Raw genomic sequence first — 27,599 nt, forward strand, 5'->3', positions numbered from 1 at the left:
TGCTCAGTTTATCAAATCAAACTTTTTATTACTAATGTTCCTGGTCAAGATATTTTCTTTGAATTTTCTATAAAGACGAAAAAACAGAACATTGCTATAAATCCGCCTTTTAACTCAAAACGCCACATGCAGCAATGAATTGTGGGTAATACACTTCGCCAAAGTCCATAAAAATGGAGAATGTGGGACACACTGCGACCTTTAACCTCCAACATGAACGGCATCTGAAGGACAGGAAGGAGGTAGGGAGAGGATTTGGACCGGACCGAACCTGAAAGGTTCTGGTCAGGTTCACAACCAGATCATCCACAAGGAAACCGAAGCAGATTGGATCAGAACAAAGTTCTGGGGAAGGAAGTGGATCGGTACCGGGAATGAGAAAGCAGAAAAACTCCTGCTGGTTTAACATGAACAGCCAATCAGGAGGCTTCTCACTACTGGCTGCTTAGAGCATCAACCAATCACAAACCCACCTCAGCCTGGAGGTCCGATCGGTTCCGACCGAGTCCGAGCAGCAGATTCACCCAAAGACTCCACTGCTGAAGAAAAACCATGTGGGAGTTTAAAGAAACTGATATTAGCACCAGAAAGGTACGGGGTGCCATTACTGCCAAAAACTAACAGCAATGATTAACTTTATTTATCCTCTTATTATTATTCAAAGTTGCATTTTCACTGTTAATAAATGTCAGTTTCAAACTAAATATTTAATGAGCTAGCTGAATATTCAGCTAGCTCTAAGCTAGCTAAATATTCAGCTAGCTCTGAGCTAGCTAAATATTCAGCTAGCTCTGAGTTAGCTAAATATTCAGCTAGCTCTGAGCTAGCTGAGCCAGTGAAACTGCCTGGTTCTACATCAGAACCCAGTAATACAAACAGAACCAGTCCAGTTGAAACATGTCAGTTTTTTATTCCTTTCGGAGCAATGACAGCTGGCTGTAAGGCAGAACATCATCAGAACCCGGCTGGTTCTGGTTCTGATGCAGAAGAACCAGAACAGGAGCGGGAGGCCCACTAACGGTTCTGTTGGGTTTCTTCAGGAAGAAGAAGACGGTCGGTCCGATCACCTCACCTGGAAAACAGAACCAGGAAGAGGTTACCGCTTCATTCATCAGAACCGGTTCTGGTCCTGCTGGTTCTGATGCTCAGAGCAGGAACCTCTGATCCAACCTGGAACCGGTCTGGTCCAGAACATCTTCAGGACTTACCAAAGGTGCGAGCGGACGGTACCTGCGCTCACTGGGCCGGGCCCGGTCCGGGCAGCGCCCCCAGCAGGCCGTTAGCGGTGGTGAACAGGTTGATGGGCGACGAGCCGTCCGTGATTAGAGTGGACTTCAGACCCAGAGACTGCAGCATCTTCACCTGCAGAGGAACACGGCGCCTCGGGTCAGAACCGGACCACGACCGGATCGCTTCCGGACCCGCCCGCAGCTTCAGAACCGTACCTGCAGTTCCGGCCCGGCCCGGGCGATCTCCTTCAGCGTGTCGCTGCCCAGACTCTCCATCATCTGCCTGAAGCGCTGACTGTCCAGCTGAGACAAACGCTCCTGCTTCTCCACCTCCAGACGGTCCAACTCCTTCTTATAGCTCAGCTCCTGTTCCCGCGCCTTAGCCAGCCGCTGGAGCTCCGCCTCCTGAGAAGCAGCAAGACGGACAAACAGGAAGACATTTCATGTTGGAGCCTCTTCTAATGACCAGAGCGTGCTAGAAGCCATTTTCGACCTTTGGAGCCGATTATCCAAAGATCAGAAACAGAAAGTGGGTTGAACTGAAACAGGAAATGGTATGACAGGAAGTGTCATGGTGAGAAACAGGAAGTGTACTCTGGTCTTGGCATGAGAAACAGGAAGCGCGGCAGCGACCAGAACCCCAGAAGTGTCAGCGTACCGCCTCGATGCGCTGGGCTTCGGCTTTCAGTTTGGCCTCGTTGACGGCGGCCTCGCCTCGGATCCGCGCCGCCTCGGCCTGGGACTGGGCCTCGGCTTTGGCCGCTCCGGTGCTCTCCACCGAGGCGCTGAAACACAGCAGGGAGCGGGTCAGAGGAGAACCTCAGCCATCTAGATCGGTTCTGCCGGTTGGAACCCGGCTGACCCACCTCAGCGCCTCCAGCTCCAGCAGCTCCTTGCGGGCCCGCTCGGCCTCGGCCTGGTCGGTGATCTTCTGTCTCTCCAGCTTGCCCCGGGCCTCCTGCTCCAGGCGCTCCGCCTCGTGTCTGCAGGGACAAACGGAACCCGATGAGCGAGGCCGACCCGTCGCGGCGGGTTCTGATGACGTGGCGAGTGTCGGACCGGGCCGCCGCCTCCTGGGAGTTGGTGGTGATCTCGATGGCCAGCTGGACGCTCTTCTGCAGGGCGTCTCTGGTCCTCTGGTCCACTGGCTCCACGGACTGGATGTCCACGCTGCTGATCACCAGGTTGTTCTGGGCGAAGCGCAGGCTGGGGCGAACCGCCAGCTTCTCATCGAAGCCGAACACGGCCGAGCAGATGATCCGGTTCGAGTTCTGGACAGACAAAGCTAATGATAGCTAATCCGCTAGCAGTGGAGCTAATGATAGCTAATCCGCTAGCAGTGGAGCTAATGATAGCTAATCCGCCAGCAGTGGAGCTAATGATAGCTAATCTGCTAGCAGTGGCGCTGATGATAGCTAATCCGCTAGCAGTGGAGCTAATGATTGCTAATCCGCTAGCAGTGGTGCTAATGATAGCTAATCCGCTAGCAGTGGAGCTAATGATAGCTAATCCGCTAGCAGTGGAGCTAATGATAGCTAATCCGCTAGCAGTGGATGCTAGCATTGCTTAGCAATGATTGCTAAGTGGTTTATAGCCTAGCTTCCCCAGATGAATTCTAATTTTCTCATCTCTTTTGTAAACTACCAGTTGAATAAACATTTGGTTGTAAACTTCAAGTAGACATTTATGTTCATGCTCTTATTTTGAAGCGACTTCAAAATAATTTCATTCCATTTCCTCACCTAAAAACTACAGAATCGGACCTGGACCCGCCTGGACTGATTGGATTGGGCCTGACTGGGAGAAGCCCCTCCCCCTGATCAAGCATGAGGCGACAGTGGGAAGGAAAACTTCCTTTTAACAGGAATAAAACGCCAGCAGAACCAGAACCTTTTCAGAAATTGTCAGTCGATTAATCTCTGGTTCTGACCAAGTTAAACAGGATTCTAGGTGGAAGCGGGTTCTGACCTTGTGGAAGTCGTCAAACTGGACCGAGGCGACGGCGCCTCGGATTTTAGAGGCGATGGCTTTACAGGCGTCGCCCACGAAGTCCGGGACGGAGAACAGCGCCGCGGCAACGGCCGGTTCTGCTGGGATCTTCACAGCAAAGTGCCTGAAGGACAGAGATCGACTTCAGAACCAGAACCGGGACAAATGTTCTCTGATCGGTGCCTTGTTACCAGTTGTAGGACAGCTGCAGCTGCAGGCGGGCGTGGTCGGCCGTTTCTATGGTGATGATGTCGGTGCAGAAGTCGGGCCCCAGCAGCAGGCAGATGGCCTTGATGACGTTGGCCCGTTTGGGTTTGTCCCCGGACAGCGACAGGACGGTGAACTGCTCGTCCGGCCCCAGCATCACCATCTCGGGTCCGAACACCACCCTGCAGAGAAACGCCGCCGCCGTCAGCCGATTCCTCGCCCGCCGCCGCCAAACGCCCCGAGGACGGCGCCTCACCTGGCCTTCTTCTCCCGGTAGTCGTAGACCTGCACGGCGGCGTTGTGGGGGACCCTAAAGGTCACCACGCGCGTCTTGTCCCTCGGCCGGCCGTCTTCGCCGCCGTGGCGACTGGAGCGGTCGGCCAGCGGGTCGCGGCGGGTCGCCAGCAGCGCCTCCACGTTGGCAGGAAGTTCCTTCTCCCACAGCTCCTCGTCCTGGTTCAGCATGTAGGTGTGTCCGATCACCGCGCGCACCTGAGGGTGACCAGATTTAACCTCAGAAATCAGTGAAGCTGACAAGGTCAAAGGTCAAAGGTAACCCAGCCGGAGGCGGAGAGGCTGGCGATAAGGAACCGATACTCATCGTCCGGTACGGAAGCCCTGAAAGGTCAGGGGGGAAAACCTTTGACCTGATTTTATTTTCTCAGCTTTATTAGTCGTGTGAAGAAAAAGAACAATATTTTAAAGTTTGTTCTTTTTGTTCCCAGAGGAACATTTTGTTCCTAAAGGAGAGATAAACATCGACATCAGGGCAGGAACGATTCCTCGAATGATTACTAAAAGAATCATCTACAAAAGTCCTGATTAACATTTTTTAACAAGTCTTTATTTATTTCCTTTAGAAAACATTTGTTCCTTTTCCGATTGTTAAAAAGCCTTTGGGTTCAAGTGATGCCAACTCCCGCCTGCAGGTGGCAGCATTTCTCAGCTGCTTTCTGCCTCAGCCTGACTGTGTGTAGATCCAGTCCACAGAAATCCAGTCATTTAAGTTTGTTAAAGAATAAAAATGATTTTGTTCTCTATGTAGATTTTGGAAGAAAACTGAAATAAGCATCAGAGTGAGAACAGGACGGACTGAGGATGCTGGACATTCAGATCCTCAGGTAATCTCCAGTAATCTGGATTATTATATTCCTGAAAACCTTTCACAGAAAGTTGCTTGGAAACTGGCCTGAACTTTGAACGCTGCGACTAGAACTGAATATTTGAGCTTAGTCATCATTTGACCTGCAGCATGTCTTAGGCCCCGCCCCTCCCTGCTCACCTTTCCAGTCTTGATGTCCCGGACGTAGATGCCCTCGTTCTCGTCCAATGGGATGGCGCGCTGCGTCAGGAGGACCTCCACGCTGGCGAGGGGGACGTACTCCAGGGGGCCGCGCAGCATCCAGCGGTCTCCGGGGCGACGTAGGATGCCGCTGCGCCGCGAGCGCTTGGCGCTCTCCTGCATCAGCTCCTCCTCTTCCTCGTCCTCCGCTGCTTCCTCATACTGACACAGAGAAGGGGAGCGGGGGAGGATGGAGAGAAGGGTTAATGCGGCGATGCATTGGAGAGAGGGAGAGGGCGAGCGAGGGGGACGGGGCGAGCGAGGGGGACGGGGCGAGCGAGGGGGACGGGGCGAGCGAGGGGGACGGGGCGAGCGAGGGTTAGGGTTCTGCATATGAAACCAGGACTGGAAATAAAATGGTTGAGACAAGAAGAGGAAGAGGAGCGTTATGGAGACATTTTGTTCTGATCTAATGACTTTCAGTTTATGGAGATAAAAAGCAACAAAACTCCTGAACAAGAATGGTGGTGGTGGTGTCATGCTGTGGGCCTGGTGCAGAAACTGGATGGAAAAACAGCCAGAAAGGGGCATATGAATATATATGAACCTGTAGGTGGATTTACAAAAACGGCTTAAACAAATCCCATTTGTTTACGCCGAGTCATTTTAACACAAAGTCGGCTTCACTAAACAGGTTCTGGTTCTGGTTCCGGTTCAGTGACCTGCTGTTAGAGAACCAGATCTGTCTCTCAGTGATCAGTTGGATCTAATCCAGGCAGAGGATGGAGCTTTTCCTTCAACTGAGGCCCGTTTGCAGTCAAACACAAACAGTCGGCTGCGGCCCGTTTGGTGAGGATTCCTGCCATGAACCACGCCCAGCGTTTCCTGGAAGCTGCAGTCAGAACAATAATCTGAGGCGTGGCTGCAACCTTTCAGCAGAAACCAGGTCTGCTGTTCGACCCGGTTTCGCCGGGCCCCAAGATCCTCCACTCAGACAATTCAGAGGCCTGATCCGCTCTCAGGTCAGAACCGGCTTCCTGCCGTTTGTTGGATCCGTTCTTCTGCTTCAGCAGCTTCACATTTAAATCTGTTTTCAGAAGCAGGTCAGCAACAAAGTTCTGGTGTAAAAACAGAACTGACCCAAAGGAACATTTCATTAGACGACAAAAACAGAGCAGCTGGAGCTCTGAAGGAACCAGACAGAGGGGAAAAACCCTCAAGAGCAACTGAGAACCAGAGGGCACCGCTAGCTAAAAAGCTAGCTGCGCTAATGCTAAAGCTATATAAAAACACATTATTCAATGAAAGATTATGCTAACTCGCTACCTCAACACAGTATTTAATGGAAGCTAACGCTAAATTACCAAACCAACGCAGTGTTTAGTGGAAGCTAACGCTAACTTACTAAACTTGTACACTAGTTCCTCCCTGCCTAAAGTCCTCTACCATTGTCCCCCTGCCGAAAAGAACCAACATCAACACCCTGAACGACTACCGCCCAGTGGCACTCACACTGATCATCATGAAGTGCTTCGAGAGACTGGTGCGGAGTCACATCCTCGCTGGCCTGCCTGCTGAGCTGGACCCTCTCCAATTTCCCTACAAAGCAAAGAGGTCCACAGAGGACGCTGTATCCACAGCACTTCATGCTGCCCTGACCCACTTAGAGAAGCAGGGGAGCTACGTCAGAATGCTCTTCGTGGACTTCAGCTCAGCATTTAATACCATACTTCCCCAACGTCTGGTGTCCAAGCTAGCAAACCTTGGGCTCCCATCAGCCACCTGCAGTTGGATCCTGGACTTCCTAACAGGTCGCTCCCAGAGGGTCAGACTGGGCCCCCACACCTCCACTGCTCTGAGCCTGAACACCGGATCGCCACAGGGTTGCGTGCTCAGCCCACTTCTCTACACCCTCTACACTCATGACTGTGTCTCCAACCACCTCAGCAACAAGATCATAAAGTTTGCAGATGACACGACTGTTGTTGGTCTCATCTCAGGCGGGAAGGGGGAGCTGGAGTACAGGGATGAGGTGCAGCAGCTGTCAGAGTGGTGCAAAGTCAGTAACCTGCTCCTCAACACCTCCAAAACAAAGGAGCTGGTGATCGACTTCAGGAAGAACAAAACGGACATCCAGCCTCTCACCATCAGTGGGACCTGTGTGGAGAGGGTCCCAGTGTTCAGGTTTCTGGGCATGGAGTTGGAGGACAAGCTAACCTGGAGCACCAACACCAAGGAGCTGTTGAAGAAGGCACAGCAGAGACTGTACTTTCTGAGAATACTCAAGAAGAACCATCTCCCCTCAGACCTGCTGCAGGCTTTCTATCACTGCTCCATAGAGAGCGTGCTCACGTACGGTCTGTGTGTCTGGTACGGCAGCAGCACATCCGCGGACAAGATGGCGCTCCAGAGGGTTGTTAGGGCAGCAGAGAGAACCACAGGCTGCCCCCTCCCCACTATGGAACAGATTTACACTTCCAGGCTCCACAAGAAAGTTTTGGACATTTTAAATGACTCTTCACACCCTGGCCATGGTCTCTTCCAGCTGCTGCCATCAGGCAAGAGATACAGAGCAATAAAAACCAGGACAAATCGCCTAAAAAACAGTTTTTACCCGATGGCAATCATGGCACTAAATTCAAAGGCATAAGAACTTCTGCTCTTGACACCACTTTGTTAAAAATGTAAATTCTGTTGCGACACCTCCAGGCGCTGCAACCATCTTCTGATGTCTATTTATTTCTCATTTTGTACTATTTATTTCTTTATCTTTGTATATTATGTATATACACATAACCTGCATCTTAACTCGAATCGAGCAAATCTCAATCTGGTTGTAATCTGTTGATGACAATGACAATAAATCTTATCTTATCTTATTTGGTGGAAGCTAATGCTAAAGCGCTATGCCTACATGGCGTTTATCGGAAACAATCCAATTCAACCATGTTGACATCCTAAAACCTGAAGGCAGATTTCAAACTTTATTTCACTGAAAGTTTGAAGGTGAAAATGCAGCTAAATCCAACAAGTAGAGAAAAGCTCTTCTGGATGGCAGAAATTAAGAATATGTCAGCTTCATCCCTAATCCAGAATAACAATCTGCATCCAGGACAGAAACGCGTTGCTCCTCACCTCCGTGTCATGAAAGGCCTCCACGGCCCGCAGAACCAGGCCTTCCTCCTCCGACAGCACGTACACGCTCTGGATGCCGTTTTCCAGCTCCTCTCCAGGCTGCAGGAAAAATGAGCGCTCCCCCTGCAGGACGGAACAGGAACAGCAGGTCCGTCAGGACCCGGATCTTCACTCAAGACTTTGATTAAATCAAACCGCTGGGAGATTCACAGATTCATTTATACCTTTCTTAAATCTTTCAGAGAAACATTTTAAACATTAACAATATTTGAGAAGCTAATTTCAGACTGATGCTGTGCTCACCTTCACCACCTTCTTCTGGCCCAGCTGAGGCTTCCCATCGGCGCCGACCGGGTCCAGGATCACGCAGTACTGCCTGCTGCTCAGGGTGGTGACGTTCACCACTCCCACCACCTCCTCGGCCACAGACGGGACGTGCGCCTCCCTGTCGGCCATGGTGACCAGCCACTCCTCGCCCGTACGCCGCTCACGCCCGCCGGCGTCCTTGAAGGGCCGCAGGGCGCGAACATGCAGCGCTTTCTGGAAACAAGACGCAGATCTCAGTCTGGGGAAACTCAAAGTGTTTCATAAAGACTTTAGTCTGTAGAACATCACAGCTGCTGCAGAGTTTAAACAGGCTCCGCCCCCTCCCTCTCTAAGCCCCGCCCACCAGCTGTGAACATGGGATCTTTAAAAGGAAACCGATTTTGCTCTTCCAGAAACTTAAATGTAAAAATTGAGGGACTTTTTGGTGTAACTGGATTTTATTGCTTTATTTCAGATCTGATGATCTGTAAAACAGATATTACTTATGAATAACAGCTGGGTTTAACTCCAGTCTTCCCAGTTCTCCCAGTCTGCTGGTTACTGGACACTCAGGTGAAGACAGGCTGGACGGACGGCTTCATTATTTCCTTCTGCTCAGCTTTCCTTTGTCTTTCTCGACAGTGGAGGCGCTTCGCTCCTCACCAGCTGCTGCATCTAGGAACCACAGCTCTGGTTTCGCAGCGCTCTGATTCTCACTCTGCCTGGAGGAAACGAACCGCTGAGTCTTAAACGAGCACAACGTCAGTAGAACGGCTTAGAAGATTTAAAGTTTATAGATTTAAAGACGTTTCAGGACATTTTTTAATTTCTGTTAAAACTTCTACAAAATCTGAAAGAAAATGCAGGAAGCTGAAACACTGAGGCTACATGGGTTCTGCAGAGCGCCGATCCGCTGGTTGGAAATGCTAAGGCAGCGACCTTTGACCTATCCTTGCTGTTTAAAAACTGCAGATAAAACTGGACGGCAGACGGTGAATCAGAAGATCCAGATATAAAATAAGAAAATCTGCCTCCGAATTCAAACCCAGACTGAGAATCTAACGCCGCAGTAGAAAACAGTCTGAACATGTGGAGGTTCAAAGGTCAGTGGCTGCTGGAGTTTTAGGGCAGGATGTGACTGACTCACATCCTGTGGTTCTGGTGACGATCTGAGGAACAACCAGAACTCTGAGGCCCACAGGTACGGCGCCACCTGGTGGAGCTGAGCTCCGCAGGTCAAGGATTAGAGGGAGGGGACACAGTGGAGGCGGAGTCACCTTGTCAGTCAGGATGAAGGCGTTGACGATGTCGATGACCTCTTCATGAGCGCCCGGCAGGTACGCCCCCACCTTGCTGACCAGCCACTCCTCACCTGGACAACAGCAGGACAGGTTGTCCTTTAGAAGCGTCTCCTTAAGGCCGGCCGCTTCCGTCCAGTTGGACGGTTTGGACCGTTACCTGTGACTCTCTGGACGCCGCCGCGGTCTTTGCCTTCCTTTCGCGCCCTGAGCCGGATGGCCTGGTTCTCCCGGATCACCGTGGCCTTGATGGTCTCCAGAACCACCACCTCCTTCCGGGGGATGTAGGTCCCTGAGAGCATGACAGGAACCGGAAAAACACAGAAACTCTTCAGGTTCCCCTCAAACGCCTGAAGTTTCTAACAGTTCCCAGACCTGTCAAAGTATTCAGGGTGAAGGAACCGCCTCTATCGGGACCTAAGACCGGATGACCCCTGACCTGACCGCACCAACCTGGACCTTCGAACAGCCACTCGTCTCCAGCCACCCGCTTCACTCGTCCCTCGTCCTCAAAGTCCAGCAGCGCCTGGAGACGGAGCGCCGTGTCCGGGTAGACGATCTGCAGCGGCGTCACATCCTGGAGGAAAACACGGAGCGTCAGACATCCAGAACCAGACCAGGACCGAACCGGGCCAGGATCAGAACCAGAACCAGACAGGTCCAGCTGCGCGACGTTCCCCACCTGCTGGATCTCCTCTCCAGGATAGAGTGGGAACGGGTCCCGGGTCAGACGGATCTCCAGGTCGGCATGGCGCAGCTTGGCCTGACCCGATTGGTCAAAGAGGACCTCATTGTCGTCGTCACGGGCAACGGGATTGGACACCACGCAGTAGTGGCGAGGCGGGACCATGATCATCCGGACTGGCAGGAACAGAACCCTGAAAGACCAGATCCAATTTCAATCCCAATAGGAAGTTAAACAACCAGACGGATTCTGGAGAAACGTTTCAGGTCTGAACGCGTCCCGGCTTGGCGTCGGGTTTCCGGCGATGCGTTTAGGGGAACCCTGAGCTGGACTCGCCTCTCGTTGTCCTGGCGGATGTAGGTGAGCGGTCCGATCTCCACGCGGGCGATGTTGGTGTTCTGGTCCAGGACGTGGATGTAGTGATGCGGCGGGATCCGGATGATGGACGAGTTCACCTGCATCTCCATCTCTGGTCCGGGATTTCCTGCTTTTCTGGACATGAAGACGGTCAAGTTCTGCAGAGGACAAACGACTCCGGTTCATTCAGATCCAAACTGAAACAAAATCTGATTTAATAGTTGGACAAAAATCCACATAAATTAGTTTAACAGATAAAGACCATTTGATCTGATGGTTCCCTTTACTGTCCGAAGGTCAGAAGAACAGTTCAGTTCAACAGTTCGGTTCAACAGTTCGGTTCAACAGTTCGGTTCAGGTAAATAAAATCTGTAGTTTAGTTCAATAATTAAATTGCTCAAATCTTTATGTTTGAAAATAACTTTAATTTTATTTTCTCTTTTTTCCTTTTAAATTAGTTTGGGCTGAAATATGAAATATTTTAATTTTTTTAACCCGTTTCAGTCTGGTCTGTTCTTGAATTATAAAAGTTACATTTATTCATTTCATATCTTAAATCTGTTTTAGAGGGCCAGTTTATATTTCAAATATATTTTTAGGTTTGACTGAATTTGTCTGTAAAACTCATTTTTAAAGTAAATTTCTCTCTAATTGATCATCATCAGAATCACGAGAGAACCTCCAGAACCAACAGAACCTCAGCATGTCAACATGTTCATCATTTTCCTCAGTTAAAGATCATCTCCAATCTTCACTGATTTCTGAGGTTAAAATGTTGAACGATTCAACTTGAATAATTTCCACTGAAATATGAAACGTCTCTCCTGATTGGTGCTTCGGTTTGGGTCAACCTTCAGAACCAGATCAGTTCCTGGTTCTGAAGGGATAAAGATTATTTCCATCAAACATCTGCAGCTTCATAACATCAGTAATAATAAAAACAGAGAAAATGTTTTCCTGTCATAAACTTTATTATTTCAGCCTCTGAACCAATAAGCCAGATGCTGCGTTCAAGATCAGCTGGGAAATTAGAATCCTTTCCTGTAAACCTGTCAGGACGTTAATAAAAACCGTCAGAGATCTGCTTTGTCACCCTGCTGCGGTTCTGCAGAGGTTCTACTGTGAAGGGTTCAGGAACCGCTCAGATTCTGTAGCTCAGATCAAACATGGAGGTCAGATTAATGGTGTCTTTGCTGCGGTTTTGTTGAGTCCAACTCCTGGTAGGTTGGGGGAAAACTCAGGTCCAAAGTTCAGGCAGAACCAGGTCCTGCCGGGTCTGTTCACCTCAGCTGGTTGCTGGAACCAACAACCATCTGGTTCTTCGCACCAGGAATTGGACTCATCAGAACCTGTGGAGGTTTCAACGTAATAGAATCATGCCAGCGTTTTGGCCAGCCTGAGGAGGTCAAAGGTCAACTCCAGGGCTGATGACGAGACAATGGGAGGAGGAGGATCTCATCAGGAAGAGAAAACACACCTGGAATCCCAGGTATTCCCGGAGCCACGCCCCCACAGCTCATTGGTCGGTTGCACAAAGCCTCATCAGCAGCAACACTCGCTAATCAATTCAGGCCTGCTTCTCCTGGTGGCTAACGCTAACAGCTATCGGTCTGTTTCTCCTGGTGACTAATGCTAACGGCTATCGGCCTGTTTCTCCTGCTGACTATCGCTAACGGCTAGCGGGCTGTTGCTCCTGGTGACCAACGCTAACGGCTAGCGGGCTGTTTCTCCTGGTGACTAAAGCTAACGCTAGCGGGCAGTTTTTCCTGGTGACTAATGCTAACGGCTAGCGGGCTGTTTCTCCTGGTGACTAACACTAACGGCTATCGGTCTATTTCTCCTGGTGACTATCGCTAACGGCTATCGGGCTGTTTCTCCTGGTGGCTAAATCTAATGGCTATCGGCCTGTTTCTCCTGGTGACTAACACTAACGGCTATCGGTCTATTTCTCCTGGTGGCTAACGCTAACAGCTATCGGTCTGTTTCTCCTGGTGACTAATGCTAACGGCTATCGGCCTGTTTCTCCTGCTGACTATCGCTAACGGCTAGCGGGCTGTTGCTCCTGGTGACCAACGCTAACGGCTAGCGGGCTGTTTCTCCTGGTGACTAAAGCTAACGCTAGCGGGCAGTTTTTCCTGGTGACTAATGCTAACGGCTAGCGGGCTGTTTCTCCTGGTGACTAACACTAACGGCTATCGGTCTATTTCTCCTGGTGACTATCGCTAACGGCTAGCGGGCTGTTTCTCCTGGTGACTCACGCTAACGGCTATCGGTCTATTTCTCCTGGTGACTAACGCTAACGGCTATCGGGCTGTTTCTCCTGGTGGCTAAATCTAATGGCTATCGGTCTATTTCTCCTGGTGACTAACGCTAACGGCTAGGTATTGCTAAATGAGATTCAGGCCACCAAATAAACCTGATTCTGTCTTCCTCGATGTGAATACATTAAAGCTGAAACATTTAAAAAAACAAGCATGAACTTGTTAACTAGTTATATGGACAATTGAAACCACATTTCTTTTTATTTATTTTTTACAGATAAAAGCAGAATATTAAAATGTTTTCTGTAGCTAATAGAACAAAAGTAAAATTCAGTTTTCATAAATAATAAAGTGATGGTGTCATTATGGACCAAGCATGTGTCTGAATGAAAAGGCTTGCGTGATTGATTGATTTTACTGTGTGAATTAAAGCTGTTACTGTCTAATTAAACTGTTTATTATTCTTTAAATGTTTATTTATATGTTTTTTTTATTTAAAGAAGAAAGAGTCCGGAATACTCTCTTTCTGGAATAATGCATGATAGTTATGCTGTGGTTTGTATGGTAACGAACTTTTGGCACCTTTGGACTTCCATATCTCCTACGCAGTCCAATCAATACCAGCTGCTTCTTAAAGTGGAGAAGAGAAATCTGCCAAGCCTCGTTTTCCTCACAGATAAACATCAAATTGTCCTTAAAATATTAAATTAAGACTTTGATCCTAAAGATGAAGCAGAGCCGCGTTTTAATAGTTTTAACGGAGTTACGTAAAGTCTCAAATAAAGCTGGAAATAAAACTGCTTTAATGTGGTGGACGCAGCGGGTTCAGAGCAAGCCCAGTGTTCCGGTACCGGACGGGTTCGGCTAGAGTTAATATTTTCCAGAGAAGTGCGGAAGTGTAAAGTGACATGCGGAAGTGCCGCGGCGGCTCTTACCGGACTCAGGGCGCAGACAGCAGCGCAGGCTCCGCGTTTACGGCTCTGGATCGGAGGACCTGGACGAACCTTCACGGCGAACCGGGACTGAGACCAGAACTTGTTCGGTTCTGGGAAGGGACGGAGTGGGCGTGGCAGCTGAGGAATGGGAGGGTCACGTGGTTTACGGTCTGCAGCAGCTGCTGCGTCACCAGGTCAGGTAGAGATTCCTCAGGTAGAATAACACTGTAAAAAATAAAAACAACTAAACCAGAACCTGTAAAAGCGACCGATCCACTAATCACACGAAAAGGAGGGCAAGACTTAAAAATGAAAATAAAATCCTTTTAATAATAGTGTGGGCGTGGCTTAAAGTCTGAATGTAACCTGAGGGCGCGAGTCTGCAGGAAATGTTTGGTTTCCTGTAATAAGTCTTTAATCTAAATGGAAAGTATTTCCAGACTTATCTACGCTGCATATATATTAGGAATAAACAATAATTCAGCAATCAAATCTATCAACAGGATGAATTTAGACTTTATATGGAAACAGAAAACTCACTACATCAGAAAAAGTAATTTAATCAAACAGTTTAAAGATGAAGAACTGCAAGATGTTGAATTTGACAGCATGAACCTTAAAAATAAACTGGCTTCGGTCATTTCTAACAAATCAAAATGAATTATGGCTCCATATTCCAAGTAAAATATTTTCAAATCTGCGTGGAGTTAATTTTCTTCTTAGTTGTGACTTTGACGTTAAAAAACTGCCTGTTAAACTTTCATTCTTTCACCAGCAAGTTTTATTATACTGGAGATTAATCTATAAACATAATTATAGCCCACACAATACTCCCTAAGGAACTGCTGTTACATAAAAATTAATAATAAATCAATCTTTGCACATAATTGGCTAGAACAAGGTGTTTGGTCTGTAATGCATTTATTAAATAATGGAGGGATTCAGTGTTAAATATAACCTGCAAATTAATAAAAGTGAATTTCAAAAAATTATTAGAGCTAAATGTTTTTATGAGAACCGAGATTACAGAACCCCTGATCTACCTGGACTTCTGATTAATGGACACAGTATCACAGACAATAAACTAAAAAACTCTGAAATTAGGGAATGCTTTACTAGGACTTTGTTTACTTTTGTATCAAATCCAAATTTTATATCGTATTTCTTTTCAAAGGTTCAAATAGTTAAAATTAGAACAAATTACTTAAATCTTCCTCTTCCTCCAAAACCCGAGGAAGTCCACTTTAAAATCTTTTCAGGTGTTTTTCCCTCTAAGGAATCTTTAGACTTTGATTTGCTATTGATGATAAAACTTGTTTATTTTGTGACATCGAGTCGACTGAACATCTTTTCTATTAATGTGTTTATTGCAAAGTTTTCTGTTATAATGTTCACTACTGGCTTTTCTCTAAAACTCCAAACTTACCTGAATTTTCTAAGAAACATTATTTTTGGGACTCTGAGAAAAGAAAAGAAATTTGAAATGTAATAATTATCTTGGGCAAGTTTTTCATTCACAAATGTGGTTTTCTTAAAGCCAAACCATCTTTCCTCACTTTTCACAAGGAATTCTGCCTCCTTTTCTTATCTCTAAAATTCATGGACAGAGAACAAGATGCAGATCTGGATAATATGATAAACTATTTGAAACTGATGGAAAACCCCTGATGGGTTTTTTTTTTCATCCTCTCTGTAAGTATGGAAGCAACCTGGTTCGGCTTCTTGAAGTTTTTCAGGTTTGTGTTCATCTGATGCCGATACCAAGTTTGTTGTGTATGATGATAATAAAATAAAAATAAAAAAGTCTTTAATCTGGAATTTAAAGGGACAGTGTTCATTTCCTCTCAGGCTGCGGCTGGTTGGTGGCGGGGCAGCTCAGGGCTGATCTGTGCAAACCGCAGATAAAAACTGTGGAAATAAAAACGTGTCATCATAAAAATATAAGCAAAACGGCGATTTTAATGCCACCATAAAAACAACAAGAGGACACAGCTGTAAATAATGACTGCTCTTATTTTAGGAATAAATATTTACAACGCTGATTCCTCCCAGACTGACGGAAACCAAATCATCTGACTGGATCACCAACACTTCCTACATTTGAATAGCGCCCTCTGCTGGACAACAACATGAACAACACCTCTGTCCTCTAACTTTATTTTTATCCCGTTTCAACAAAAAACACAGTAAATATAATATAAACAGAGTAATGAGTTTAAGTTAAAATTCAGACAACATGACAACAATGGCTGGTGACTTCCTGTGACTGTTTCACAATAAAAGCCTTTTAACGTAGAGCGGTAGAAGACAAACTTTTTTAAAACCACTCCTTCCTGTGATGATGATGATGATGATGAGGAGGAAGGTGATCGTGGTGGTGATCCGGACCAGAACCAGAACCAGAACCAGAAGGGTCGCAGCATGCCAGACAACAGTAAAATATTCCCAAAATAAACTTTGTACAAAACTTTGCTTCGTTTTGCTGATGGTTAATAAACATCTTTAGATGTAAACAGTTTTCAAATCCAAAAATAATTCTGATGGCCCCGGCTCGGTTCTGTTGGAGCAGAGCTGCATCCGGGTCAGATCAGAAAGACAACACGGTTCGGGGAGCAGATGAGTCCAGAACGTCCCGGTTCCGGTCCGGTAACCCGGCGGTCCAACAGCAGCTGCACCGCGTCTCAGCGCCACCAGAGGGCATCTGAACCAGAACCAGACCGCATCCGGGTCTGGTTCTGAAGGTCCGAACGAGTCCGAGGGGAAATGAACGCAGGAAACGATCAACTTCATCCGGTGAGATTCTGCTTCTGAATTCATTTCCACGTTTTGACATTTGAACATTCAGTAATTTAGAAACAGAAATCACAAATTTAGCAGCGTTGCTGAGCAACAGCCCATGATAGCATGCTAAGCTAATACTCCCAAAGATCTTTTTACAAAATTGAAAGAAAATCCAGAAGGTGTTGAATCCACGGAGAGATGGAGAACAGTTTGACTCCAGCCAGAACCCGGTCGGGTTCTGGGACTTCGGTTCTGCTCCAGGACCGTTCATTTCGTTGAATTCTGTTCAATGACAATAAATGCTATCTATTCTATCTATCTATTCTATTCTATTCTATTTGACCTTTCACCTCCCTTTCTCCAGCTCCCTCCTGACGGCTTTGTTGGACTTTGGGTTCAGTTTAACTTTCTTAAACTCGGGTTTAAGAAAGTTCTCCAGAACTCGGCTGAGTTTTACCGGGTCAAGGCCGGTTCTGGATGGTTCCACATTTGATAAAACATGATGTGAAGTTCTGGACCTGGAACCAGAACCGGGAACTTAAAGAATCCGACGGAGCTGCAGAGCCACAACATGGCTTCCGTTTTAAATGTTGGTGCAATACCAGCGGTGGCCACCAGATGGCGCCACACTGCAGCGTCTTCCTCAAAGAAACAACAGAACTTTAACATGTTTGTTACTGAAACATGATGAGCTTTGTCTGCTGATGGATCCCAGCAGAACCGTTCTGGACCTCATCATAGATCTAAACAGACTGAAGGTTTTCTGGCTGCCAAATTATAAAGACATTAAACTTCCAGGTTAAATATCTAAAGTATTCATGGCTCCAGCTGAAAGGTGCTGCAGCAGCAGGTCCAGTTCAGCGCTGCTGTTCTCTGACTGCAGCCCGAAGCAGGCGGCGCGGCGATCCTGACGTTAAACATTTAATCCAACATGGCGTCCAGCTGGTCGGCCAGGTCGTCGAACATGTTGCCGATGTCGTCCAAGATGGTCCCTGCTGACCTCACAGAGCTCCCCCTGCTGGTGAAACCAGAGACAGACGGTTAAAGTAGAGGAGAGAAGCGTCCAGAGGAAACAGGAAGGATGAATATTCACCCCTCACTGCCGTCCTGGTTCAGCTTCGTCTCCACTGCCTTCAGAGCCGCCGCTAGAGAGCTGCTGGTCTGGTCCAGTCTCTGCTGGACCTCTTCCGTCTCAGAAGACGACTCAGAGGACAGAGGACTCCCCACGGGTCTCCTGGCGGCCAGAGAGGGGCTCCTGGGGGCCGGAGGACCCGGAGCTGTCGGCCCGGGGGCTGCTGAGGAGGCGAACGCCACGCTTTGGACCACACTGACTGTCAACGTGGGAGAGGACTGTCCTCCTGAAGAACACGACAAGAGAACAAGTTTCACACCGACGGCTGTCAATGTTTGGGTTAAAGAAGACCAGCAAGTCCTAACCCAGTCTGGTCCAGACCAACAAGTCTTCTACAACACTGCAAGTCACAAGTTAACTCTCACAAGTCTTTCAATAGACCAGGAAGACTCGACCAAGTCTCACAACTTCCTCTACAAAAACATTCTGTTCTAACAAAATTTGAAAGTCAGAGACAGAAAATCCCAGCCAAGCCCAGTTCAAGATCCTAAACAAAGATCAAGTCTCCAGCCCGAGTTCTAACCAATAAATGAAAAAGTGAAGTCACATTAAGAAATCCCAACTCAAACTGGAAAGGCCCAGAAAGACCAGAAAGTCTCAAGGAAGGTAAGTTCTAACAACATATCAAGTCAAGACAGAAAGAAAAGTGAGAGACGACACAGAAATTACAACATATTAACATCATGGAATCTCAAGTCAATAGTGGAAAACACTCAGAGATGGATTTCTTTCTAGTAACAAGCTGAAAATCCCAAACAAAATTGGGAAAAAAACCAATAAAAAAATCTGAGATCGGCTTCATCTCCTAAGGAGAGAAAGTATGTCCTAACCAAAGCAAAACGAGTCCCAAGTTAAGACTGGTACAAGTCCACCAAACACTGAATACAATCAAGACAAAACTAGTGAATCCCAACAAAGACAGAAAATGCTACAAGATTTTACAGACTCATTCAAGACCAGCCAACCTTGAGACGGGAAGAGTCCAGTAAAAACCAGGTAGTCTCAAGACAAAACAAGTCAGGAAAGACAAGTCATAAACCAGGACCAAAACATAACAAGTCAAGAGAATCCAGACAGAGGCTGCTATGAACTTCAAGTTAAGACTGAGAAGTTAGAAAACGCAAACCAACAATAGCAAGGCTGGGAATATCCAAAATGAAGACTGCGGTGTCTGGAGACAGGACAGGTAACCAAAATCATAAAGCCTGAAGTTCAGAGAGAAGTCAAGTCCAAGTAAAGACCTGGGAGGCTCTAACCCTGAATCCTGACTGTCAGGGACTGGTGAATGTATCAACATCAGGCTGAAGCCATTCAGAAGCAGGATCCCTCATTAGGTTCCACCTGAAGAGACAAGCAGCAGAAGCCTGAACCCTGCTGGTTGCCTCTTTGAACCGTGGAGTTCTGCAGGTACCTGGAGTACCGCCAACTAGAGAACCGAATGGACACGTTCCTCAGAGGAGCTCTGATGGTTCTTTAACCTTCAGAGGTTTCAAAATGCATGGATGTGACGAAGGTGTTGGTGTCTCACCCTGAGCGGCCAGCAGACTGTGGCGAACAGGTTTCGGGGTGATGGCGGGTTTTGGTGAGAGAGAAGGTTTCAGAGGAGACCCTGTCGCTGGGCTGCTGGGCCTCTCCAGACTGGCCTCGCTGATTCTCAGGTCCAACTGGTCCTGGTTCCTGGATGGGGGCCTGCTGCCACCAGACTCGGACCCTGAGGCTCCGGATCTGACCGGGGAACCCTCGCCCTGCTCCTTGTCCTTGGGTTTGTGGCGCCTCTTCACCGTGTCGGACTCCTTCAGGTTAAACTCGGGAACCTCCAGAGCTTTGGACCCTGGTTTGTTTGGTGGCTCCAGCACGGCCTCAGCTCTGGGGGGGCCTGGAGCTTTGGGTCTCTGTTTGATGGTCAGGTTGCCTTCTTTGGCGAAGGGGATGCACTCGCTGGAGCTGTTCTGGGGAGATGAAGACCCGTCCAGGCCTTGAGCCTTCGGTTCCTCCTCCTCAGAGTCGGACTTCAACCCTCGGTCGACCTCTGCGGTGCTGCTGGTTTGACTGGGAAGACATTCGCTGTGGACCTTCCTCCTGAGCTCTGCAGTCTCCCTGGCCTCTGACGCAGTGCCGTGTCTGGACCCTGGGCTGCTCTCCAGAGAGGCGGTGATGCTCCTGACGCTCCCTGGGCTGTCGGTGACTACGCCCCCAGAGGACGAGGTGGGGCTGCTGTCGCTCAGCTCGCTGCTGGTCGTGCTGCTCACTGAGCTCAGCCTCTTCGGCGGCGGAGGAGGGGGGCCCTTTCTGCGGGCACGCACGGCAAACGACTGACTGCGACCCACATTGCTGTTCCTGTCTGAGCCGGACTGCGACCGGCCCGGCTGGCTGCGGCCGGGCTTTCGGGTCAAAGTGGCGTAGGACGGAACGTCAGACGGCGGAACGGTGAGGTCGTCGTCATCCTCGTCCGGCTCTCCGTCCGACAGCGCGTAGCGGGTCTTGCTCTGGGTGCGCCGGTTTGGGGGCGTCAGGGTCCGGTGGTGCTCGGATCGGGCCGTCGGATTCAGGTTGGTGGAGCCACACTGGGAATGCAGGTAGCTGAAGCCTTTCAGAGCCAGGGAGGCGCCGAGCGGCAGTTTGGGTTTGGCCGGTATGGCCGGGTACTTGAAGACGGTGGCCGTCCCCAGAGGCACCTGCTTGGGCAGCGGCTGATGCTGCAGCGGCCGCTGGTCCCAGCCCTCAGGCAGGTTCCTCTCCCGGGCCGGGCTTCCCTCCAGGCTCTCCTGGGACCAGCCACGGGGGCCAACTGAGGCAGTGGGAGGCTCCTGAGACCGGCCGGAGCCTCTGGACCGGGTGTCAATGTTCTCCTGGCTCTGCGACATCCCCACGGCGTTCTCGACGGCCAGGCCTTCGTCGCAGCCTCCGTAGTGACTCGCCATGGCGGTCTGTAGCTCTGCGCTCAGCTCGCTGTCCTGGAAGGTCACCATGATGGGAGTGTGAGGAGAGGAACATTCGCTGCTGGCGTCCGGAGACTCAATGGCGACCAGGTGGAGCGCTCCGGGCGCTTTACGCCGCAGCGTCCCAGCGCCGGTGTCCGCCTGCAAGATGGCCCTCTGGATGTCGCTCAGCTTCTTCACCGCCAACATCAGCTTCTTCTGGTGGCCTGCAGAGGAAATGGAGCATCAGAAAAGGTTCTGACCCAGACGGCGCGTGGCTCGGCGCGTGGCGGCGCGGCGGCTCCGGACCCAGCTTTGTGATGCCAATCTCCTGCAGGTCCTCCCAGGTCAGGTCTTTGACGATGCTGATGGAATCGTAGCCATTCTCTGACAGCTTCTTGTGGTACTGCGGGAGGCCGATGGCGCTGAGCCACTCGCCAAGGTCCGACTGGAAGTACAGGATGAAACGGGTCAGAACAGAACCATAGTGGCGGACGGGCTGAGATGGATCAGAACCAAACCACGGGCTCCTGCAGGTTAATACTCACAGGGATGTACTCCGGCAGCCACTCTGGGATGTTCAGGTTGTTGATCTCCATGGAGATCTTCTTCCGGTGCCCCGGTTTGGTGACGCCGATGGCGGTCAGGTCCTGAACAGGAAACGCATCAGAAACAGGAAGTTGGTGGTGTGATCCACCGGGTCGAGCCTCTAACAGGCTTCTGGTGGATTCACCTCAGGAGTCATCCGGCTGATGGTGGGAACGTCGTAGCCGGCGCTCAGGAAGTTCCCGGTGTACTGCTGCAGCTGGAAGTCGCTCAGCCACTGGAAGATGGCGTCCGCATCCTGGGACACAGAGTCAGGCAGTCCAAACCCGGTTCTGATCTGGTCCAAAACCGGTTTTAATCCGAAATACACACTCTAACAATTCAGTTAGTCCACTCTTTAATGAAAAACAACATCAATAGAAATGTTTAATTTTTTATGATTTTATATCTGAAACTTATTAGCACTGAAATTATCCACAAGTCAAATTGATCACAACAGAAATATTTTTAATAATTACCCAAATCAAAATGTAATGGTATTAAATAAATTAAACATTATTTCATCTAAATCTAGAAAAAACATAAATTAAAAAAATATACTTATATATCATTTTTGGGCAAATTTTTCCAGAAAATATTCTTCAAAAAGTACAAATGATAAGAACTCTGCAGATGAAACTTATTTAATGTTTCTGATCATCATCACTTTTTTATGTAACAGTAATAATTTATTCAGGACGCCCCCTGCGGATGTCTCCCTGGGAGAAGAGCCGGGACAGACCGGGTCCAGTCCTGATCCTCCTACCTTCCCCTCCAGCAGCTGCTGCGGACGAACGAACTGCTGCGTGAAGCTGGGCTCTGGCAGGCGCTGCACCGTCACCGTCTGCCTGCGAGGGGCGCCACCTGCAGGACAGGACAGGCGTCTGAGCAGGGACGCCTCACTGCTGAGTTGAGGATGCAGAGAAACCCACCTGCAGGACTCTCTGCCTGTCTGCTGGGGTCAGCAGAGGCTCCTGGATCAGCAGCAGGGGGCGCCAGCTGCACAGCAACAAAAACAAGTTCAGACTCGGCAGAGCTCAGCGGGAGACCAGAGAATCTGACGTTTATGACGTTATTACAGAGACATGAATACCACTGATTTATTTATTGGATTTAATCTTTTAAATGATTTATGAGAAACGGGCTGTTCGGACATTCTGGATCAGTCTGACTGTACCTTGTTGTCATGGTGACCGGTGGGGTGCTGCTGCCCGTTGGGAGCGCTGTTGCTCTCGGTGCTCTGGCCGCTGCCAGCGCTGCGGGTGCTGCCCACGCTGCCTGTGCTGCCCACACTGTTCCTGTCCCCGGCTGCAAACACAACAACAGACCCGATAAAGGTGGGCGGGGCTTCAGGGCGGCGTCAGGCCGGGGGTGCAGCCGTCTACAGATGCAGGGCAGCACGGCTGCAGCGGTGCAAGCAGCCAGGCGTCTCGATGGAGGCGTCTCCAGGTCTTCCTCGTCTTCGTTCGTCAACTAAAACCCTCTGAGATCGACATGCAGCAGCTTCTGTAGTGCAGCTACATCGCAGGACGACCTGCTGTCGCCCCCTGTGGCAGCCGTGAGGATTGCTGTTAGCATGAGGCTCTGATTTCAGCGTGCAGCAGCGAGTTTTGGACCAGACACACCAAGACGACCAGCGCATCTCCTGACCAGCGGCGTCCAGTACGGTTGGTTCGGTCTGCTGGACTCAGCAGGCAGAGGCCTCTTATTGGTTGAGTGTTGACCAGTTACCATAGTTACCGAACTTCATGATGCTGAAAATCCATTAAATCATGAAGGTACCAATTCTACCTCATCGTGCAGGAAGCGCTGTACCTGAAGCTGAAGGTTCAAGAACAGAACCCTGAGGAATGCCTGCAGTCAGCGCTAACACACAGGCATAGGCTGAGCTGAATCTGGAGGCATTTACTCCAAATATGCTCCAGTTTGGAGAAAAAATCTTTTAAAGTCAGAGTGGTAGAAGTATGGAGCAGCATTAGGGCCAAAGTTAAGACAACAGTCCAGCGGTGGCTACTTTCTTGTTGGATGAAGCTGCATCCATTCTGAGTGGATGCTGATAAGCCGGCACTGGCCAAGGAGAAGGAGGCTACTTACTAATGATAGCTTAGGACATGCTAGTGACTAGCATGATTAGGCTAGAGTGAGCATTAAGGGGGTTAACACACATCTAGTTTTCTTTAAAGCAAACATAGAAGAGATGCATTGACATGTTCTTTTGACAGTTTCCTGTAATCCAACATGACACCTAGCATAAACATGCTACATTACATGGAACTGAAGTTGGCTTCTGATTCGTCAAACAGCTAAAGGGTGATTCCACCTAATTTTTCACTGCCTTGAGCAACTCTAACTTTATTGGTGCTGGCCTATTATTGATCGGATCACTAGCCAGATTTGCTAGGTGCTCGCTGTTAGCCTGTCCAATGCTAATGCTAGGATATCCTAGGCTAACGCTAGCCTATCCAATGGTAATGTAACCCTATGTATGCTACAGCAGAGGAAGTAGGCAATTCAGTGCTTCACCAGCCAAAGCATGCTAGTTCCAAGCCTATCCAACGCTAACACTAGCTAATCATGCTAGTCAGTAGCTTCTCCAAAGCTAATGCTAGTGAGCAGTCTCCTTCTCAGTTAGTGGTGCTGGCCTATCATTAACCAGATCATTAACTGCCTGCAGACTGGGAGCTTCTAGCAACAAAAGCACTGCTGGATGTGAAAGAGTCTTAATTTGGTCCAAACACTGGAACTATAGAAGAACCAGAGTCAAACTGTCTTTAAATGTCTGGGTTTCTACAGAATGGTGAAACATCCAACAAGCTTTGGAGAAGTTTAAAATTAAGAAGTTGCTCTTCACAGTAGATGAGGCCAGAACTGATGTCCAGAAACCAGAACATTGGTGCTTCTGGAGGTTGGATAACCTTTGTGCAATCTTCCCTTGAAAGGTCATAGGTTAGGGTCAACGCTATCACAACCTGGGCCAGCGGTGCTAATATCACATTATTCCTGTAGTCTGGGTAAAGGGGCTCCTGTACCAAAGAAATACCAGGAAACACTCAGGGATCAGTCAGTGCTGACTGACCAGCTGCAAACTGGGGCGCACACACCTCCAGATTGCACCTAGACCTGGAAGCAGACGATCATAGATAAAATGTTGGAGTCATTCCAGACAGAAATATAACAGATAAGGTTTTCCAGACTGAGGCAGCTCTGCTCTGATTGGCTGAGGAGGCGGGCGCTGGCGTCTTGGTGCGTGGGGTCCGGGCTCAGCGGGGCAGAAGCTCTGGTTTAGGGGGGCTTACCGTGGAACGAGTCCCTGAGGACCCAGACGTCCTCAAAGGGACACCCAGACTGAGACAGGAGGCTCGAAGACGAACCTATCAGACACAGAGACGGACCGGGTTCTAATTGGGCCTGAGGCGGTACCACACAGCCAGCAGCTTCTGGGCCTTAATGAAGCTTTGGCTCCAAACAACGGAAACGAGACGAACTAAAGTCCAAAGTTTGGGTCAGAGATCAGAACCGGCCCGAATGAAGACAACTGGGGACGCTCGCTGGGCGCGAAACCAGAACCAGAACCGTTCCCGGTGTGTGTCTTGAGTGTGTGCTATACCTGCGCAGGTCGCCAGGCCGTTGGGCAGAACCAGGTGGGTGGGCGGGGCATACAGACTGTAGGAGTCGTCGGTGTGGGGGGCGGAGCTTAGGCTGGAGGAGAGGGGGGGTCTAGACTGGTGCTGCTGGCGCTGGGTGGGCAGAGAGGCGTGCCGGGACAGGGCGCCCCCTACAGGGCGAGAAAGGAACAGGAGGAGGAGGAGGAAGAAGGAAAGGTTGGTTAGAGGGAGGAGTCAGTCCGGATGGAGGAGCAGGAAGGGGAGGAGCATGAGATGGAGCAAGCAGCTGATTGGTTCCTGCAGAGGCAAACAGACCCGACAGCCAGAGCCCACCGGTGGGCCCAGCCCAGAAAGCTTCCAGAACCCAGCCACAGTCAGAACACGCCGGTTCCTGATGTTCTGGTACCAGAAGCTACACTGAAACGGCTCTGAGTTAAAACGTTCCGGAAAATAAAACCGATTGATCAGTAAGAACTTCAGAACCACCAAACACCAGCAGGATTAAACCAGGTTAAAACAGGATTACGCCAGATTAAATCAGATTAAAACAGGATTAAACCAGAATAAACCCTGGATGAAACAAACAGGATAAAGCTGAGAGTATTTCCAGTTAAAACCAGAATAAAACAAGAAAAAAAAACAGAATTAAATGAAAGTAAAACCAGAATAAAACAGACCAAGTCCAGTTAAAGGCAGAATAAATGAGAACCAAGTCAGAATATAGACCAGGAGGAAACGCTGAGCTGGCATTGATCATGTGATCAATTGCATCAGAGCCGCCATCTTGGCGTCTCACTGACCGTTCCGCCTGCTGATCACCTCCACGATGGACGGAGGGAAGAAGCCGACCCGGTCCGTTCCCCGCTGGCTATCGTGGATGTGGCCCTTCCAGCGCCCGTCCAGGTGCTGCTCCAACACCTGCAGGGGGCGACACCGAGCAGCTGGCATGAAAACACCTTCAGGGTGAGAGCAGGAGATTTGGACTGACAAGCAGAACCAGAACCAGGGTTCTTTAACCAAGCTGTCTGGTTTGGTTTTAACCAGAATTTAGTTTCTCACTTTATGAATCATCTATGCAGCTACAAACAAGCTGGTTTCTGCTGCAGAACCTGTTTAGTTCTGGTGGTGGATCCTCATGGATCGTCTCAGAGTCCGAATCCTGGACCAGGACACAATCTAGAAATTCTTTTTCTAGACCAGAGGAGTCAGGGATTGTCAGGTTTCTGATTAGACATTATCAATAAAGATTTATTGATAATTTACCTGAATTAAATGGAATTAAAGTATTGGACTGAGATGTTGTTCCGAGTTCCACCACAGGATGGCGGTGCTTCCCCTGCCAGTCCCCACAGAAACGTGTAGAAGATCACAAACGGTAAAGATTCTAGATTTTGTTTACTTCTAGGTTGTTAATGTTCACCAAGCACATAGATATGATCACCATAAAGCCTTTATCATGAAATATTTGTTATTCCATTAACCAGCCTCAGGTAAACTCTGCTTAGAGAAGGAAATAACTGTTCTACTCTGTTAGCATCTTTGCGCTAGCATGCTAGTAGCCCCGTTGGCTTAGCAGCTAACTGCAGGTGTTTTTTAGTATGTTTTCTTTTAGCTCTCTGTGGAAAGAAACATCATAGAAAATTGTGAGTTTCACTCAGAAATGAACATATAGTGAGCAAAAATCTGTTAAATATTTTAAAAGTTCTGGATTTTTACTAAAAAGTTGTTCATGGTGGAATTATTAGACCGTGAACTTTGCTATTCAACATGTTTAAAATAATACAAACGTGAAATAAAGACGTGAGGATTATTTGTAATGGATTCCAGGCTTTCAGAAAGTCTGCTCTCCTGATTTACTGACTGAGTTTGTAACCACCGTCTTCTTCAGCTGAGTCCTTCAAATCAGAACCAGAGACGTGGTTCTGGTACCACAGCTCAGGAACCAGTGTTGGTACCACAGCGTCTCACCGTGATCACGTCTCCGGCCCGGATGTTGAGGGCGGTTGGGTCATGGAGGTTCCAGTGGTCCTTCAGGGCTCTGACCTGTAGGATCCCCGTCGCATCTATTGAGGAAACAGAACCGGATCATGCACGTGGAGGCTGTACAAATCTTGTTCAGGTTTGTAAAGATGTGGTTTGGACAGTCATGGTGACTGAGTGCGAAACTCTGAGGCTCCCTGCAGGGCTCCTGTCAGGTGATGTGTGACCTCTGACCTCTCAGCAGATGCTTGATGTCCTTGCTGGCGTGGGACGTGGTGAACTGGTTGACGATGTCCAGCGCCGTCTGGTTGTAGGTGTTTCTGATGTTCACGTCCACGCCGGCCTGGACAGAGAGAAACATGGCCGCTGAGAGCTGATCACCAGGGGGCACCAAAACCGTTCCCCACAACTAAACCAGCTTATCATGAAGAAGAACAGATCTCCAGTTATAGGTCTACAGCTAAAGATGTGGAGTTATAGATCTAGAGTTACACATCTAGAGTTATAGATCTAGAGATACAGATCCAGATATGTAGAAGAATCACATAAAGACGGTCCCAAAGTCGCCCTTCTGTCAGCTGAAGAACATTTCCAGAAACACAGAAGATCTGTTCTGGAACAAACTTCCAGAAAACTGCAACCGATTGATCTGGTTGAACTGATTGATCTGGTTGAACTGATTGAACCGATTGATCTGGTTGAACTGATTGAACCGATTGATCCGACTGATAAGGAAGGAATCATTCAGTGCGGCAGAAATGCCTGCAGTAGTAACTCACGTCCAGCAGCAATCGCACCGCCTCCGTCTTGCCGTACAGCGCAGCTTCATGCAGCGCCGTTCCAGACTTGCTGGTCTTGTTGATGTCGATGCCGGCCTTCAGCAGCAGCCTGAGCAAACACAGAGCTGCTCGTTA

The 27,599-nt window shown here is 48.9% G+C and overlaps 2 protein-coding genes and 1 long non-coding RNA gene across 8 annotated transcripts in view; 1 reads left to right on the plus strand and 2 right to left on the minus strand.

The window, feature by feature from the left end:
- Window positions 1-885: 885 nt before the first annotated feature.
- mvp (major vault protein) lies at window positions 886-13,844 on the minus strand. Of its 2 annotated transcripts, none has more exons than XM_032586482.1 (18): window positions 13,685-13,844; window positions 10,468-10,646; window positions 10,129-10,324; window positions 9,900-10,023; window positions 9,607-9,738; window positions 9,426-9,520; window positions 8,146-8,382; window positions 7,843-7,965; window positions 4,708-4,929; window positions 3,682-3,917; window positions 3,410-3,607; window positions 3,198-3,342; window positions 2,289-2,500; window positions 2,096-2,212; window positions 1,888-2,014; window positions 1,446-1,634; window positions 1,231-1,362; window positions 886-1,072 (listed from the first exon to the last, which is right to left on the minus strand). In XM_032586482.1, exons 2-17 carry the CDS (start codon window positions 10,629-10,631, stop codon window positions 1,237-1,239), a joined length of 2,643 nt encoding a protein of 880 aa, XP_032442373.1. In that variant the 5' UTR covers window positions 10,632-10,646; window positions 13,685-13,844; the 3' UTR covers window positions 886-1,072; window positions 1,231-1,236. The 2 variants fall into 2 exon arrangements, with proteins under 2 accessions (XP_032442373.1, XP_032442372.1); XM_032586481.1 differs by having other exon boundaries at window positions 1,209-1,362.
- A 2,959-nt stretch (window positions 13,845-16,803) lies between these two features.
- caskin2 (CASK interacting protein 2) overlaps window positions 16,804-27,599 on the minus strand; it is a 30,416-nt gene continuing 19,620 nt past the window's right edge. Inside the window, exons 8-22 of one of the 5 annotated variants that reach the window (XM_032586470.1) lie at window positions 27,465-27,573; window positions 26,920-27,028; window positions 26,674-26,768; window positions 25,506-25,623; window positions 24,708-24,875; window positions 24,397-24,471; window positions 22,278-22,408; window positions 22,033-22,099; window positions 21,867-21,964; window positions 21,249-21,359; window positions 21,064-21,165; window positions 20,825-20,963; window positions 19,126-20,742; window positions 17,559-17,823; window positions 16,804-17,480 (exon numbers count right to left, since the gene is read on the minus strand). In XM_032586470.1, coding sequence (XP_032442361.1) covers window positions 17,387-17,480; window positions 17,559-17,823; window positions 19,126-20,742; window positions 20,825-20,963; window positions 21,064-21,165; window positions 21,249-21,359; window positions 21,867-21,964; window positions 22,033-22,099; window positions 22,278-22,408; window positions 24,397-24,471; window positions 24,708-24,875; window positions 25,506-25,623; window positions 26,674-26,768; window positions 26,920-27,028; window positions 27,465-27,573 — 3,298 coding nt within the window. In that variant the 3' untranslated portion in view covers window positions 16,804-17,386. Of the gene's footprint in view, window positions 17,484-17,558; window positions 17,824-19,125; window positions 20,743-20,824; window positions 20,964-21,063; window positions 21,166-21,248; window positions 21,360-21,866; window positions 21,965-22,032; window positions 22,100-22,277; window positions 22,409-24,396; window positions 24,472-24,707; window positions 24,876-25,505; window positions 25,624-26,673; window positions 26,769-26,919; window positions 27,029-27,464; window positions 27,574-27,599 lie in introns of all 5 variants that reach the window. The other 4 variants (XM_032586471.1, XM_032586469.1, XM_032586472.1 and 1 more) reach the window with 4 other exon arrangements.
- Window positions 24,887-26,522, plus strand: LOC116734976 (uncharacterized). Its single transcript, XR_004342302.1, has 2 exons — window positions 24,887-25,215; window positions 25,247-26,522. It is a non-coding gene; the product is annotated as an uncharacterized LOC116734976 (long non-coding RNA).

The sequence above is a fragment of the Xiphophorus hellerii genome, chromosome 16 (genome assembly GCF_003331165.1).
Source record: "Xiphophorus hellerii strain 12219 chromosome 16, Xiphophorus_hellerii-4.1, whole genome shotgun sequence".
Classification (NCBI taxonomy): domain Eukaryota; kingdom Metazoa; phylum Chordata; class Actinopteri; order Cyprinodontiformes; family Poeciliidae; genus Xiphophorus; species Xiphophorus hellerii.

What these genes read in the sequence shown, in the direction of transcription:
- mvp (XM_032586482.1), bottom strand. Translation starts at nt 10,631, where the DNA reads ATGTCCAGAAAAGCAGGAAATCCCGGACCAGAGATGGAGATGCAGGTG. An exon ending in GTGGCTGTTCGAAGGTCCAG is followed by an intron (nt 9,739 to 9,899) that starts GTTGGTGCGGTC and finishes TCATGCTCTCAG; the next exon opens with GGACCTACATCCCCCGGAAG. An exon ending in TACCGGGAGAAGAAGGCCAG is followed by an intron (nt 3,608 to 3,681) that starts GTGAGGCGCCGT and finishes GTTTCTCTGCAG; the next exon opens with GGTGGTGTTCGGACCCGAGA.